Raw genomic sequence first — 14713 nt, 5'->3', positions numbered from 1 at the left:
GCGACCGCGGTGGCTGGATCTTCAGCCGCCCCGGTCGCCGCCGGCATTTAGGCGGAGGGAGCTGGGGCAGGGGACCATGGGGAGGGCCACCTGCAGCAAGTAAGGGGGGGGCGGCATGCAGGGGAACTCCCCGCCCCAGCTCACCCCTGCCTCGCCTCCTCCCCGAGCACGCCATGGCCGCTTCACTTCTCCCGCCTCCCAGGCTTGCGGCACCAATCAGCTTAGGCGCTGCAAGCCTGGGAGGCAGGAGAAGCGAAGCGGCCACAGCATGCTTGGGGTGCTCGTGCACGGAGCAGGGGTGAGCTGGGGCAGGGGCGGGTGCCTCAGGGCGGAGGGCGGAGCTGCCACGGGGTGCTTCAGGGTAGGGGCGCGGGGGAGAGCGCAAGGTGGAAGCTTCACCTAGGGCATAAAACATCCTTGCACTGGCCCTGCTAGCAGGGACTGAGTGAGGGAAGATATCAGCGTCTTTAGGGCTTAACTGGCTCCTACTACTTCAGTTGACTGCCTGTTCTCCTCAAGTGGGTTCAGGGAAGCTGCAGGAAACAGGAAGCTCCCTGAGAAGCTGATGTTAATCAGTCCAGGTTCCTGGGGGTGCTAGAAAGGTACATAAGAGGCTCCTCCTCCTCTCTCTCCCTGCAGCTCCTGCCGCTTTCTGTTATTCCCTCTCACCTTTTCTCCTGCTTGCCTGTTATGTCTCTTGTGCCCTCCTTCCTCCAGAACAGCACTCTACCATCTCTGTGCATCTAGAGCAGAGAGAATACATGTGCACCAGCAGCAGACACAATTTTCTACACTCTGGCACCCCTCCCACAGTCTGGCACCGGAGGCGGCTGCCTCAGTTCACCTCATGGTAAGATCAGCCCTGATTGACGCCTCTTAACTTGTTCTATCAACTGGTCCTGGATGTCTTCTGCAAGGTCCTGTTTACTACGTTGGACCCCATTCTTGGATTATGCACTCTGAAGCTGGTATAAACTGGGGTGAATTCCACAGTCCCTAGCTGCTGAAACTTTTTACCTCCTCTTAAATTTGATTAACTACAGCTCAAGTTGTACAGCCTTGACAAGAAACTGAACTTTCTTCCATCCAAGAAAGAGCTTGAGTCAGAATTCTACACACAAAGGAAAGAATTTATAATGGAAATGGAAGGATAACTATTATATCTCTAGACCAAAAAAAAAAAAAAAAGGATGAACCAGTGAGATAACAAGGCAGCTGAGGTAGTATTTATTTATTTTTGGACCACTTCTGCTGGTGAGAGACAAGCTTACACAGAGCTCTTCTTCAGAAAGAATCAGTGTCTCAAGTGAGCTCTAAAAAGCAGCTTGATAGTGGAAATATATTTAAAACTAAGAAATGCAGAACTAAATGTTTAAATAGACAGAAGATATTTGCACTCCAGCAAAAGCCTTTCTCCATATATAATTAGCTTCTAACATGATAGAAGAAGAGAAGCAAAATGACTCTCTTCCATTTTATTACATCAAGGGAGCCAGCCAACTGAACTTGATGGTACCTTCTTATGCTATTTTTGTGTAGCAGCTGGGAGCTTACATTTTCACATTTATCTGTTTCTCTCATCAGTGCTAAGAAGGGCTTTATAGTCTAACAATGCACATGTTTTTTCCTTGAGTCTTCTGAAAAGCTTTAATTGTTTTTCCATTGCAAAATCTCTTTGCCATGAGAGGCTTTGTAATTTTTAAATAAGTGCTGTCACATCAATTTTTCTTCAAACCAGTGAAGGCTTTTCCACACACACAGACCCCCATTTAAATAAAACTGTACTTTTGAGTCAGTCATTCTACTAACTTTGGCTTCATTTTTGTTAAAACACAATATTTCATTTCTTTTCACGTGATGGTAATTTTTTATACTACTAATATAACAGACAACAAAAGTTAGCAATGTCAAAAGTGATAAGTCAGATGAAGACTATTAAAAGTACAATACTACTACCAACAGTTTATAATTAAAAAAAAATGTTAAATACTTGACTATTAATTTACATTTATATAGTGCCTTTCATCTAGAGCAGTGGTTCCCAAACTGGGGTTCCTGAACCCCTGTGGATTCGCGAAATGTTACAGGGGGTTCTCGGGAAAAAATTCCCTAATGGCGGATAGAGTAGTCCCTAGGCCCCCCTAGCAGCACATGGCCAGCAGCCTAGAGCCCCTGAACTTCCAAGAGTCAAGCAGATCAATGCAAGCATATCTATCACACTGAGGAGATTTAAACTTCAAGACTCCTTATAAGAAATGGAAAGGGAGGTGGATATATTTTGCTGGTTTTAAAATGAAATAAGCAGCTAGTATTGTTTTTAAAATTATTATGAAGAACAAGTTTAAGCTTTGTTGTAACGTGCGTTGTTTGTAGGGTGACCAGATGTTATGGGGAAAATATTGGGACCGCCGTGCAGAGGGTTTGGGGGGGGGGGGGGTTATACACTGACCCGTCTGGGAGTTGGGTAGCAATTCGGTGGACAGTCCTTCAGTTGCGGATGGTCTTCGGCGGTATTTCGGCGGGGGGTAATAAGCCTTGCCACCAAAGACAGAAGCACCCACTGCCGAAAAACCGCCAAAGACCGTCCGCGACTGAAGGACTCTCCGCTGAATTGCCGCCAAAGATCAGGAAACAAAATATTTGGACAAATGGCGTCCCGACCGTACTCTGGTCGGGACGTGGGACAAACGCCTCAAAATCGGGACAGTCCCGATTTTATTGGGACGTCTGGTCACCCTAGTTGTTTGCCTGGACTGCTCAAGACCTGAATGCTTGTGTAGGAGGAACTCTGTGAGTTGGCTTCTTAAATACCTTCATGCTGTTTCACAGCTGATATTCCTTGATGAAACATAGGTGCCTTGTTTTATACCAGGTTTATTCAAAGTGATACAAGCTATGAAAGTGAGATCATGGAAGAGTGTTGCCGTTTTCATAATGTAATAAAAATACTGTAATGATAAATAATAATTAATAATAAATTGTGTGTAATAAGCATGTCATAACAACAAATTTTATATTTCCAAGATCACTGCTTTTATAAGGTAAAGGAGAAAATCCCTGGAAATATTCATTTTTAGGAGGGGGTTCGTGAGATTTGACATTTTAGTGAAAGGGGTTCACAGGTTGTTAAAGTTTGGGAACCACTGATCTAGAGAGATCTCAAAGTTCCATATTAACTTTACCAATGGATTTTTAATCTCTATATAAGAATCAGTTCACCCATAATTTAAGTATAATCTCTTCTAGAGAGAAATGTGACAACCATTAACCAGCACCAAACAACACTAAAAAACAGTTTAGGATAGCGAGTAAAAAAATAAAATATGCAACTAAATTATAGGCAGAATGTAATTATCCAAATAACAATTTAGCCAGTATTCTACACACTTCCCACTCTGTAAAGAAAAATGCCATGGGGTCTTTAATGTCTCAATACTGCCTTAGAAGGAAGAGTATCCTTACTATATTCACCATTAACTGCAAATGATTTTTTTTCCTTGAAGGTCTCCCATAATTAGCCCAGCCATGCTTATTTTATGAGTTCAAAGCCAGAGGTTGTATGTCTGATTGTAACAGGGTAGCCATTGACTGAGAGCACCTTCATGGCCAGGGTAGCTTTGCAGGCACCCTGTCTCATTTAGCCCCTTCTTGCAGGTCTTTTAATAACTGCACACAAGCTTTACTGTGGATAATAACACCCCCTGCCTGGGGCTGGTTTAATAAAAGCAGCAGTTCTTAACAATTCTCAGGGTCCCAAAATACAGTCCATCACCACACAACAGTCCATACTTCACTCTGCCGTTTTCTCTCACAGCTGCAGCTCTTTTTGTGTACCAGTCTGTTCTCACAGTCCACCTTCCCAGTTCTTCTAGGCCAAACTCCATTTGAGTTTCCCCACTGGAGCCTCCTGGGCTCCTCTCTGTCACAGCTCCTTTGGTCTTGGGGACTTTCACGCAGGAGGCCTTCATACTCTCTGCTAATTCTTTACAATTTCTTGAGCTCCTCCCCTTCATTGCATCCTTGTCCTGTTTTATATAGGGTAATCATCTTGATTTCTCCCAGGTGTGACTCATTCTGTAATCACAGTAGCTCCAGCCTGCCAGCCATTAAACTGTGAGCCACCCTGTTACACTGCCATACTGAGGTTATGCGATTTATGTACCTTAAATGTATGGTTTTATTGATGTGTTATACAACAGCCCTTAGAAGCTGTCTTTAATTAGGATTTCATTTCTAATTAGAAATAAATGTGATTATTTATGTGTATACTTGTTATGAGGCATTAAAATACATTTGAAGTACAGGAAATAACTTACACTGAAGGAAATGGTCCACAGTTTAAGTGGTATTTTGTTAGTCACACATGTTTTGGAGGTTCTTCCCTATTAACTGTATCTATGTTTCCCCTTAATTAATGTTGTGAGTACCAATTTTAGTGTCTGAGAACAAAAAATACGTAAAATGTAAAGATAACACTCAGGAAAGTAAGAAAACTCAGCTAAGAATTGTAAGAAAAGCTAGGAAGAATGATTTATGATTTATTTGTATTACCCCTTGCGTGTGAATCAGGATTAATACAAATACATCCAAATGTCAGAAGGGATCCTACTTATTTCGCCTTTCAGTTCCCCATATCATTATCATGTACAAATCTATTTATGAAATGTGACTTCAAAATTACTCATGGTATCAGCTCACCAACTCTGATTATGAAAGTGTCCTCTGATGCTTGAATAATAGGTATTCTATAATTTAAATAATCCCTCAAAATTCAATTTACACCATGTAAATTAACTTCTGGATATGTATATTGGGTAGATCATTAGAACGCCTTATGACATTGTACCAATGAAACAAAAAAAATATTTCAACAGCATTTTTAGTTGGATAGGTACCCATTTGCTGAGAAAAGAGTTGGAGGAATCTTTCATAACGTATATTTACATCTTATAATAGGACCTACTACAGTTAAATTTTATTTCTTTTTCTATTTCCCCCATACTATTTAGTGAAAGTAAAATTTTCAAAAAATGTCTTACAGTTTGTTTACATAGGGACATGCAGGAAAGTTAATCTAAATTAATAAAAGGTGTGAATTTGAGATTGATTAGTTAAACTACATAAATCCCATTTCAAACAGAACTAGATCGAAGAGCATTAACGAACAGTTAACATGCGTCAGCAGCGTCTACACCATGGATTGGTAATCTTTGGCACGCGTTCTGTCAGGGAAACCGACTAGCGGGCCGGGATGGTTTGTTTACCTGCAGCATCTGCAGGTTCGGCCGCTCACAGCTTCCACTGGCTGTGGTTCACCGTTGCAGGCCTACAGGGGCTGCGGGAAGCGGCAGCCAGCACATCCCTCGGCCCACGCTGATTCCCATGGCCCCCAGTGGCCTGGTACGGTGAACTGCAGCCAGTGGGAGCAGAGATCAGCCGAACCTGCGGACGCTGCAGGTAAACAAACCGTCCCGGCCCTCCAGCAGATTTCCCTGATGGGCCACGTGCCAAGGGTTGCTGATCCGTGGTCTACACAGACACTTAATACAAATAAGTATCTGACTGACCTAGCTACATCGCTCAGCACTGTGAAAAATTTTTAACTCTGTGCAATTTAGTTAGGTCAACCTATCTCACACTGTAGATGCAGCTACATCCAGGAGCGGCTCTAGCGATTTTGCCGCCCCAAGCATGGCAGCACGCCGCAGGGGGCGCTCTGCCAGTCGCCGGTCCCGCGGCTCCGGTGGACCTCCCAGCACCCGCTTGGCGTGCTGGGGCCTAGAGCCGCCCCTGGCTACATCGACTGAATAGTTCTTCCAACGACCTAGCTACAGCATCTCAGAGAGCTGGATTACCTACACTGATGGAAAAATCCCTTCCATCAATGTAGGAAGTGTCTACAATACAGTGACACAGCTGCAGCACCATAGCTATACCACTGTAGCTGCTGTGGTGTAGACATACTTTTAGTATGCAGCAGGCTAGTATGGGGTAGATTCGCACACCAGCTCGTTGAGAACTAAATGTTTGTGTAGACAAGCCCTCAGTCCCATTGAAAGTCAACAGGATTAGATGCTTTTGCAAATGGAGCTTACAGTATGCTTACATTACAACTGCTACAGCGCTGCAAACTGCGCCGCTGCAGCAGCATAGTGTAAATGCTTCCTACATTGATGGGAGGGGTTTTTCCATCAATTTACTTAATCCATCTTTCCAAGAGGCGGCAACTAGGTCCAGGGGAAAATTCTTCTGCCAACATAGCTGCATCTACTCCAGGAGTTAGATCGATCTAACTATGGCACTCAGTAATACAAATAATAAACAATAATAAATAAAACTTCAGGAATATGAGATGTAAACATCTAAAAGCTCAGCAGTGAAAATAAGGATGACATTGAAACAAACAAATCATATAAAGTGACCTTCTTACCTATGCAGCTGTAAATATTCTCTAGGTCTATTTAACAGGTGAAGGAATCGGTCAACAATCTTGTTTTTTCCCACGCCCTGAAATAATGTATATTAAAAACATTACAGACAAAGAAGAGTACTTTAATATCCAAGAATTGTCGAGAGAATAAGGTCAGAATTCCTTTACAATCTAGTAAAATCTCACACAAGATACAAAAGTTTTGATCACAATTACAGTACTATATTATTAGGTTTACACCAATGTTTAGTTTGAAAAAGAGAAGTGATATTCTTTGTAACTGCATATTTTGTCTGTCCTACTAGATTTATCTATCTATACAGTATGCTTACATTACAACTGCTACAGCGCTGCAACTGCGCCGCTGCAGCAGCATAGTGTAAACGCTTCCTACATTGACGGGAGGGGTTCTTCCATCAATTTAGTTAATCCATCTTTCCAAGAGGCGGCAACTATATAAAGTGATATATCTATATATAAAGTAATATAGCATGGAATATATATATATTGCACACTGTAGTGAGGCTGAGTGGCCTCCCTCTGACCAGGAGAGCGAGGGAGCATTAGATGCCCCGTGGAGGGTGGAGCCTAGATCGCCCCGCCTCCCTCGCCCGAAGTACCGGGGCATGGCCGGAAGTATAAGAGGCCGGCCCTGAAGCACAGTTGGGGGAGAGCCTGCAATTAAGGAGGACACTTGGCCTGATCTCCAGAGGCCCCTAGAGGAGCCTGCGCCTGGCTGTTCCCAATCCCCAGACCTGGACGACGACTGGCCCGGAGTACCCACTGCAGTTTACCTTGAAAAGCCGGAAGAGGTCTGGAGGCCACAGGTACCAAACCCTGGGGAGGCAGGAAGTAGCCTGGGGCAGCCACGGAGCAGCCGGCTGCAGAGCCCAGCATGGCTCAGTGGGCGTGTTGCGGCTGGATCCCCGCCAACATAGAGGCAGCCAATCCTGCCTGTCAGGGCCCTGGGCTGGGACACGGTGGAGTAGGGTGGGCCCTACTCCATGCCGGGTGGTGGACCCCATACCCGGTGCAAGGAGGCTCTACCCCAAGACAGGAGCTCCCTTGCCACTCACCTTTACAGACTATTTGTTTGCTGACTGCCTGGACTCCGACCGGGCCAAAGCCAGCCCCAAAAGACTGTTGTTTGCTGGCTGCCTGAGCTCCACTCAGGCTAAAGCCAACCCCTTAGAGGCTGTATGTTTGCTGTCTGCCTGAGCTCCACCCAGGCAAAAGCCAGCCCTGAGACTGTGTGTTTGCTGTCTGCTCCGAGGACCCAGCCAGCCCTGATAGACTGTACTTAAGGGATGACTACTTGAACTACCCCAGTTCAGGCTAAAGCCTGGTATTGACTATTTACCGCGCAGCCTTATTGGGGCTTTTGCCTGTCTTACAGACTCTGGTCCTGACCCCACTGGCCTAGCCTGAGTGGCCTCCCTCCGACCGGGAGAGGGAGCATTACACACACACACACATAATAGCTGTACAGAAATACGTGTGCAGCCGTTTTCATATTACCAGTTGTACATTCCCTCTTAGAAATATGATTATTAGTTTTGTAGTTCTTATTTCTACATGCTTTATTTCATATTCAGCGCAGCTGGTTTAATAACAGAGCAGACTAACATGTAGTACCCAAAGCAAAGGAGAAAGTGAGCAGCAAATACAGAATGCCAATATAATCTACAATCATACTTTATTTAATAGTGTCACCAGTATTTGGATGACTGAAATCTACATCTCCTTTTAACTAATTTCTAGTACTCTAGTCCCTTTAATTTCCCAGCATTTGACAGAAGTACAGTAGGGGTGCAGATGGTGGGCTTACACTAAATACAAATACAAAGTTGTAAACTTGGTAGTCAGGGGAAACATCTAGGAGCGATTGGCTGGCATTAGAACACTGCCTTTTGTTCAATGTCATGTACAATATTTTCTAACCCTGTTCTACTGAAATCAGTGGCTCCACAAACTGAAGTTATGGCTCATGCTGATCCATTGTTTCTCTTGGACTATCTGATAACAGTAGAGGCCAGTGATAACTTTCTCCATCTATCACTCAGAGAGTGAAACAATTCCTCTCTTACGCAGACCATAGCATAGTGGTTGCAAGACTGATAGATGGGAAAGATAGTAGAGTTGTCAGCCAGAGAAAAGAAACAAAGGAAAGAGATCAGGAGGAATGATAAGTTCACAATTTTGGAAAATATGGACATTGTGATGAAACATCTAAGACACTTCAAGAGACATCTGAAAATGTAAGACTGAGCAAAGAAGTAGAGGAGTAGATTTGAGAATCATTCACATAAATGTAGCAGTTGAAATCATGGAAGCATATAAGGTTGCCAAGAGAGAACAGAGGGGAAGAAAAAGCAAAGGAACCACAATGTATTCTTACAGTCTGTTGAGTATGAAACTGGTTGAAAGACCATACTCAAAGAGTAGTTATCAATGGTTTGCTGTCAAACTGGGAGGATATATATAATAGCATCCTGCAGGGATCAGTCCTGGGTCTGGCACTATTCAATATTTTCTGAATGACTTGGATAAAGGAGTGGAACAGGATTAGAATTCAAAAGGACCTTGACATATTGAAGAATTGTTCTGAAATCCATAAATTGAAATTCAATAAAGACAAATGCAAAGTACTTCACTTTGGAAGGAAAAATCAAATGCACAGCTACAAAATGAGGAATAAAGAGCTAAACTGCTGAAAAAGATGCAAGGATTATAGTAGATCACAAATTGAATATGAATCTACAATGTGATGCTGTTGTGAAAGAGATTAATATCTTCCTGGGGTATATTAATAGGAGTGTCCTATGTAAGACACTGGAGGTAAAAGGTCCTGCTCTATTTGGCACTGGTGAGGCCTCAGATGGAGTACTATGTCCAATCTTGGGCACCACACTTCAGGAAAGATGTGGACAACCTGAAAAGAGTCCAGAACAAAGCAACAAAAAAGATTAAAAAATCTTGACCTATGAGGAAAGGTTAAAAAAATGGGCATGTTTAGACTTGAGAAAAGACAACTGATATGTTAGGGGCTGTTATAAAGGGGACTGTGATCAACTGTTCTCCATGTCCACCGAAAATAGGACAAGAAGTAATGGCCTTAATCTGCAGCCAGGGAGATTTAGGTCCGATATTAGGAAAAACTAACTATAAGGGTAGTTAAGCTCTGGAATAGGTTTCCAAGGGAAGTTGTGGAATCCCCATCTTTGGGGAATTCCCCACAATTTTAAAAAGAGGTTAGACAATCATCTGTTAGGGATGGTCTAGGTTTACTTGGGGTTTCCTCAGAGCAAGGGGCTGGACTGGATGACTTTTCACAGTCCCTTCTACCTCTACATTTCTAGGATATCTCTATATTTCACGCTTTAGGTTATACTACATAAATAAGTTAAGTTTTTCATGATTTCTTGACATCAGAATCTCCCAATGGAGTCATAGCTTTATATACAGATGTGATGGTAAGATATGCTTTGTATTACTGGTATTTTTATTTTCAATAATTGCCAGTATCCTGTAATCACATGCTTGAAGAATTACAGGACTTTTTAAATTCTCTAGTATTTTGAACAAGACATAATATAGCGAAATCATAAGTTCTTCTACAAAGTCAAAGAACACACCTTTTATCAGGTAGAAATAAAACATAGCTGGAAACCTGTAATATCACATATAGAAATGGTTACACCTCCATACGCTGCTGTTACACCAGCTGTGAGATTTTTAAAACCATAAATGGGCTGATACACTGAAATGTACCACCTAGTTTCAGCACAGCTACACAGAGGCAGAACTGCATAATGCACTTTTTTAAAAGACCTTCAAAAACTATGGCAGATGGTTACAATCAGTATCATGTGCCAATCCCTAGTAAATTCCATGCCTAATTCTCTGCAGAACGGGACTCGAGCCAACTGTGGCAAAAACCAAGCTGCAGAGAGACAGATCAAAATACGAACTCAGTACAGAACATATCAAATATCAAACAAATTGGATACTCTACTAGAAGCAGAAAGATTTTTTTGGCTTTCATCTGCATTGAGAGAGAGAGAGCGTGGTTTGTCTGTGTGTTTGTAATGCTGTTTTAGGAACTCACACACACACAATTTAGATATTTCCCAACTACTAAATAATGTTGTAGTTTTTTCCCCTCATCTCTCTAATGGAATAGAGGACAACATGGCTGCCTTTTGTTTACTTCTTTCTAAGCTATCATTGCCAATGATGAGAATAAGAATATACCTAGCTTCCGAAAGAATGTTCAGATGCTAAATGGGTGCTGTAAAGCACCAAGGAATGGAGTGAGTAGTGCTAACACCACTACCGGTGAAATCCTGCCCCTTGAAGTCAATGGAAGTTTTGCCATTGACTCCAGTGGGGCCAGGACTTCACCTTAGACTTTTTCTTTTGTGTATGTTTCATCAAACTTTTGTTGTAGCTTTATTTTAAGTCAGTGAGAATGATGTATTTTAAAAATATGCATATAATATTTAGAAACAGGCATTCCTCACCAGATCGTAACTATTATTAAAAAGTTAAGGTTGGTCAACTTTTAAACTTAGCTGCTTGAAGGAGTACAGTATGTGCCTGCACAGATACTGTGGTGTACCACACAAAATCCTTGACTGGCAAAAATGGTTAGGGAATCAGAGTCAAAGCTCTTTCATTCTATTCCTGGCTCTCCCACAGAGTCGCACTGTGACAAGTCACCACCTCTGTCTGCCTCAGATTTTCTTATCTATAAAATGGGAATACCTCACCAGAGTCCTTCAGTGATTAAAACAGTGTTTGTAAATCAACGCTTTGGATGTAAGTGTAAACTATTGTTATTACTAAGAACAATATTCCAGCAAGAGGGAATGATTTAATTAAACACTTGGGACAGATCCAGGCCCATGATAAGGCTTTTGTGCCATCAAGAGACCATTAATGCCAGCTTAACTGACTTCCTGAGGAAATCCTAACTGACAAAGAGCCAGCATAGCTAGCTCTACACAATCCTAACCTGGCCTCCATGGTATAAAGCAGGGGTTCTCAAACTTTTGTACTGGTGACCCCTTTCACATAGCAAGCCTGTGTATGCGACCCCCCCCCCTTAGAAATTAAAAACACTTTTTTACATATTTGACACCATTATAAATGCTAAAGGCAAAGTGGGGTTTGGGGTGGAGGATGCCAGCTCGCAACGCCCCATGTAATAATCTCGTGACCCCCCCCCCCGAGGGGTCCCGACCCCCAGTTTGAGAACCCCTGGTATAAAGAACGTGTTGGAGACATGGGCAGGGAAAAGAAATGCTGCTGCATGTTGGAACAGCCTCTTAGGAGAAGTTACCAGTGGACCCAAGTTAGAACAACCCTGAAACAAGGCTGTGGTAGCTGTGGAGATCAAGAAGCATAAGGATGGCATACAGCTACCCTCCTTGAGTCTTGTACTAAAGAGTCAAGAATTACGCTCGCTCTCTTAGGGTCCATACTTACCCACCGGGTCGACGCGGAGAGTTCGACTTCTCGGAGTTCGAACTATCGCGTCTACGCGATAGTTCGAACTGCGAACGCGCTCCCGTCGACTCCGGAACTCCACCACCGCGAATGGCGGTGGCGGAGTCGACGGGGGAGCTGCGGAGTTCGATCCCGCGGCATCTGGACAGGTAGGAAATTCGAACTAAGGTAGTTCGACTTCAGCTACGCTATTCGTGTAGCTGAAGTCGCGTACCTTAGTTCGACCCCCCGCCCCGTAGTGTAGACCAGGCCTTATATACACACTGATATCTAGAATAATGAGCAATTTAACTACACACTTCATATAAAAATGCTGAAAATATTGGGTTGTTCTATGGTCAGACTGAGGTAACAAATAATTTCTCCCATCTCATGTAATTTGCCCCCAGGGAACAGCCAGATTTAACATCACCACCCACAAGGAACATGACTAATCATCTTATCAGAAGCACTAGAAGAATAAATTAGTTCTTCTTTTCAGATACATCTGCATAGCACTTGTGTATGAAATATTTCCGCTATATAAGCTTAAAAATATGCATTAATCAAAAATACAGAAATATGCAAATCAGGATGAATAAATAGCAGTTGTATTGAAGTTTTGACTAAGCCAAATAAAAATATCTGAGAAAAGCAAGCATTAGTACATTACTTCTGTCCTGAGAGGAATATAGCACACCTGAACTATATAGCACATCTTTATGTTAATGGAAAGGCCTTCTTTGAGGTGGTACATTCTTCCTTTGCAAAGGAAGCTGCCCACCTTCACAGGCAATAGATTGAAGGAAAAAAAAAAAAGTCCTCTACATTGCTCCATGTAGCAGAGCGCAGCTGGCCCTCCTGGCTCCTGCCTCTGACTAGGCTCAGATAAAGTCACTCAGAGACCCTCTGGTTCTGAAACTACAGGTGCTTTTATTTACGAGTCTGTGTTCCCACCACCTTCTCACCATACAGTGTACACAGCTCTGGGTTCCTTGTGCCTGAACCCAGGAGGGAATGGCTTTTTCCCTGCCTGCTCTCCCTTGCTCTCTCTCCTCCATCCCACCACCCAGGCTTCCTTCTTCCCAGCCTCTTATATAGCCCTGGGCTAATTGGGCTGGCAGCTGGCTCTCACTCCCCAGTTAGGGCAGGTTCTTTCCAGCCAGCTCCACTTTATTCACTTAAATGGGGCTGGCATAGCCGGTGGGCTGATTCTGCAGTCTTTCTGCTCAGCACCCTGTCACATGCCACAAAACAGGTAAACAATATACATTTGCTATTCTGAGCTTTGTTCAGTGTTACATACTATTATGGTACTCCTGGTTTCTCCACAAGCGTTTATGTAATTAGATTGGAAGAAGAATATTATCTTTGAAGGAAATGTGGTCAAGTTTTCTATAGAACATGGCCTTTGAAATACCTTAAAGAAAGAGTCAATCACTTGTTTTATTAATTTATTAATCAGCTAAAGTAAGGCCTCGCATAAGGCTGGATGCCAATACTAGCTCCATAGGGAAGACAAATTATTGTATTTTTCTACAGGCAGTTACATTTTTAAAACCATTAATAAATTTTTGAACTACCTACTTACTCCTGGCTTACTTTATAATTCTCACTAAGTGCAAGAGAAATAGAAATTGCTACCAAGTGAGCTTGTGATGGTCTTCGTTTAAATTATTAACAATGATATTTAGCACTTTTAGAGTATGCTACATCTTTAAAACACGTTGCACCTTTTACCCTCCTCCTCTTTTGTCTATAAGTTGTTTATTTAGATTGCAGGGACCTATCTTATAGATATGCAAAATGCCTAACATTTCTGAGGAGAAAATAATAATAGTAGACCCAGTGTACAAATGCTAACTAGCAAATCCTAAAGTCCACATGTAAATTGAGGAAATTCAAAATGTTGAAATTTCTAGCTGTATTTAGAAATCATGTAAACTACGTTTAGCATTTCTGAGCCTCCTGCTGGTCATCACCATCCTGCTGCTTGTTGAAAAGTGAACATTAGCATTATGAAAGTCCAGTATAAAATGTACCAAGCCATTTTCCATCCTGCTTTAATAATAACTGTTTAAAGGAGAAGGTATGCTTTTAAACATTACATTTTTATTTTAAAAATCGCTTTTTATGCTAGTTAAATGAGCACACAACCAGGATAGAAATTGGCTTATGATTTCTATTGGTGATAAAAGTGTTGTCAATTTTCAGCAACAGGTGGGAAGCCACCACAGGCTCAGAAACAACAACTTTGATTTGCCAATGTTCAGCAATGAAAACTACAATGGAGTGGGAAAATGGAAGGCCTGGAGGGAGCAGGGAGCACGTGTGTCCGGCGGTCATGAACAAGGAATAGCACTGGTGAGCAGGGCTGGTGTGGAATGTTTTCCAGTGCATCTCTGAGTCCCACTCCTCAAGTCACATACAGCAGCTTAACTGCAATAACTCATGCTGTGGTTTTCTGTCCTCTTTATGGGCAGATTAATGAAGAGGATACCCATAATTTTGGGAATACCCACACAACCACTCCATTTCCTTCTGGCCATGCCCCTTTTCTCCATTATGCTACCTGCTGTGCAGCACAGTGGTACAGACTGCATTACAGACAGTCTATGCAGGCAGAGAACTGCGTAAGTGCACTGTACATCACGCTCAGTGTGTTTAATCAAGCAAAGTGGTATAAATTTACTTTAGAGTACATGAGAGTCTGGCCATCTACTCTGAAACTTCAGTTATGTGAACCAGTGAATAATCTGAACAAGACTATAGGACAGATAAGATCATGACTAC

At 42.6% G+C, this 14713-nt stretch overlaps 1 protein-coding gene across 1 annotated transcript in view; it reads right to left on the bottom strand.

Annotated features, from left to right (window-relative positions):
• VWA8 (von Willebrand factor A domain containing 8) overlaps positions 1-14713 on the bottom strand; it is a 277696-nt gene that overhangs the window by 118341 nt on the left and 144642 nt on the right. The window contains exon 21 of the mRNA XM_039506868.1: positions 6431-6507. Coding sequence (XP_039362802.1) covers positions 6431-6507 — 77 coding nt within the window. The remainder of the gene's footprint in view (positions 1-6430; positions 6508-14713) is intronic.

The sequence above is a fragment of the Mauremys reevesii genome, linkage group 1 (genome assembly GCF_016161935.1).
Source record: "Mauremys reevesii isolate NIE-2019 linkage group 1, ASM1616193v1, whole genome shotgun sequence".
Classification (NCBI taxonomy): Eukaryota; Metazoa; Chordata; order Testudines; family Geoemydidae; genus Mauremys; species Mauremys reevesii.
Note: the sequence above shows the minus strand (reverse complement) of the source record. Positions and strands in the feature narration are given on the sequence as shown.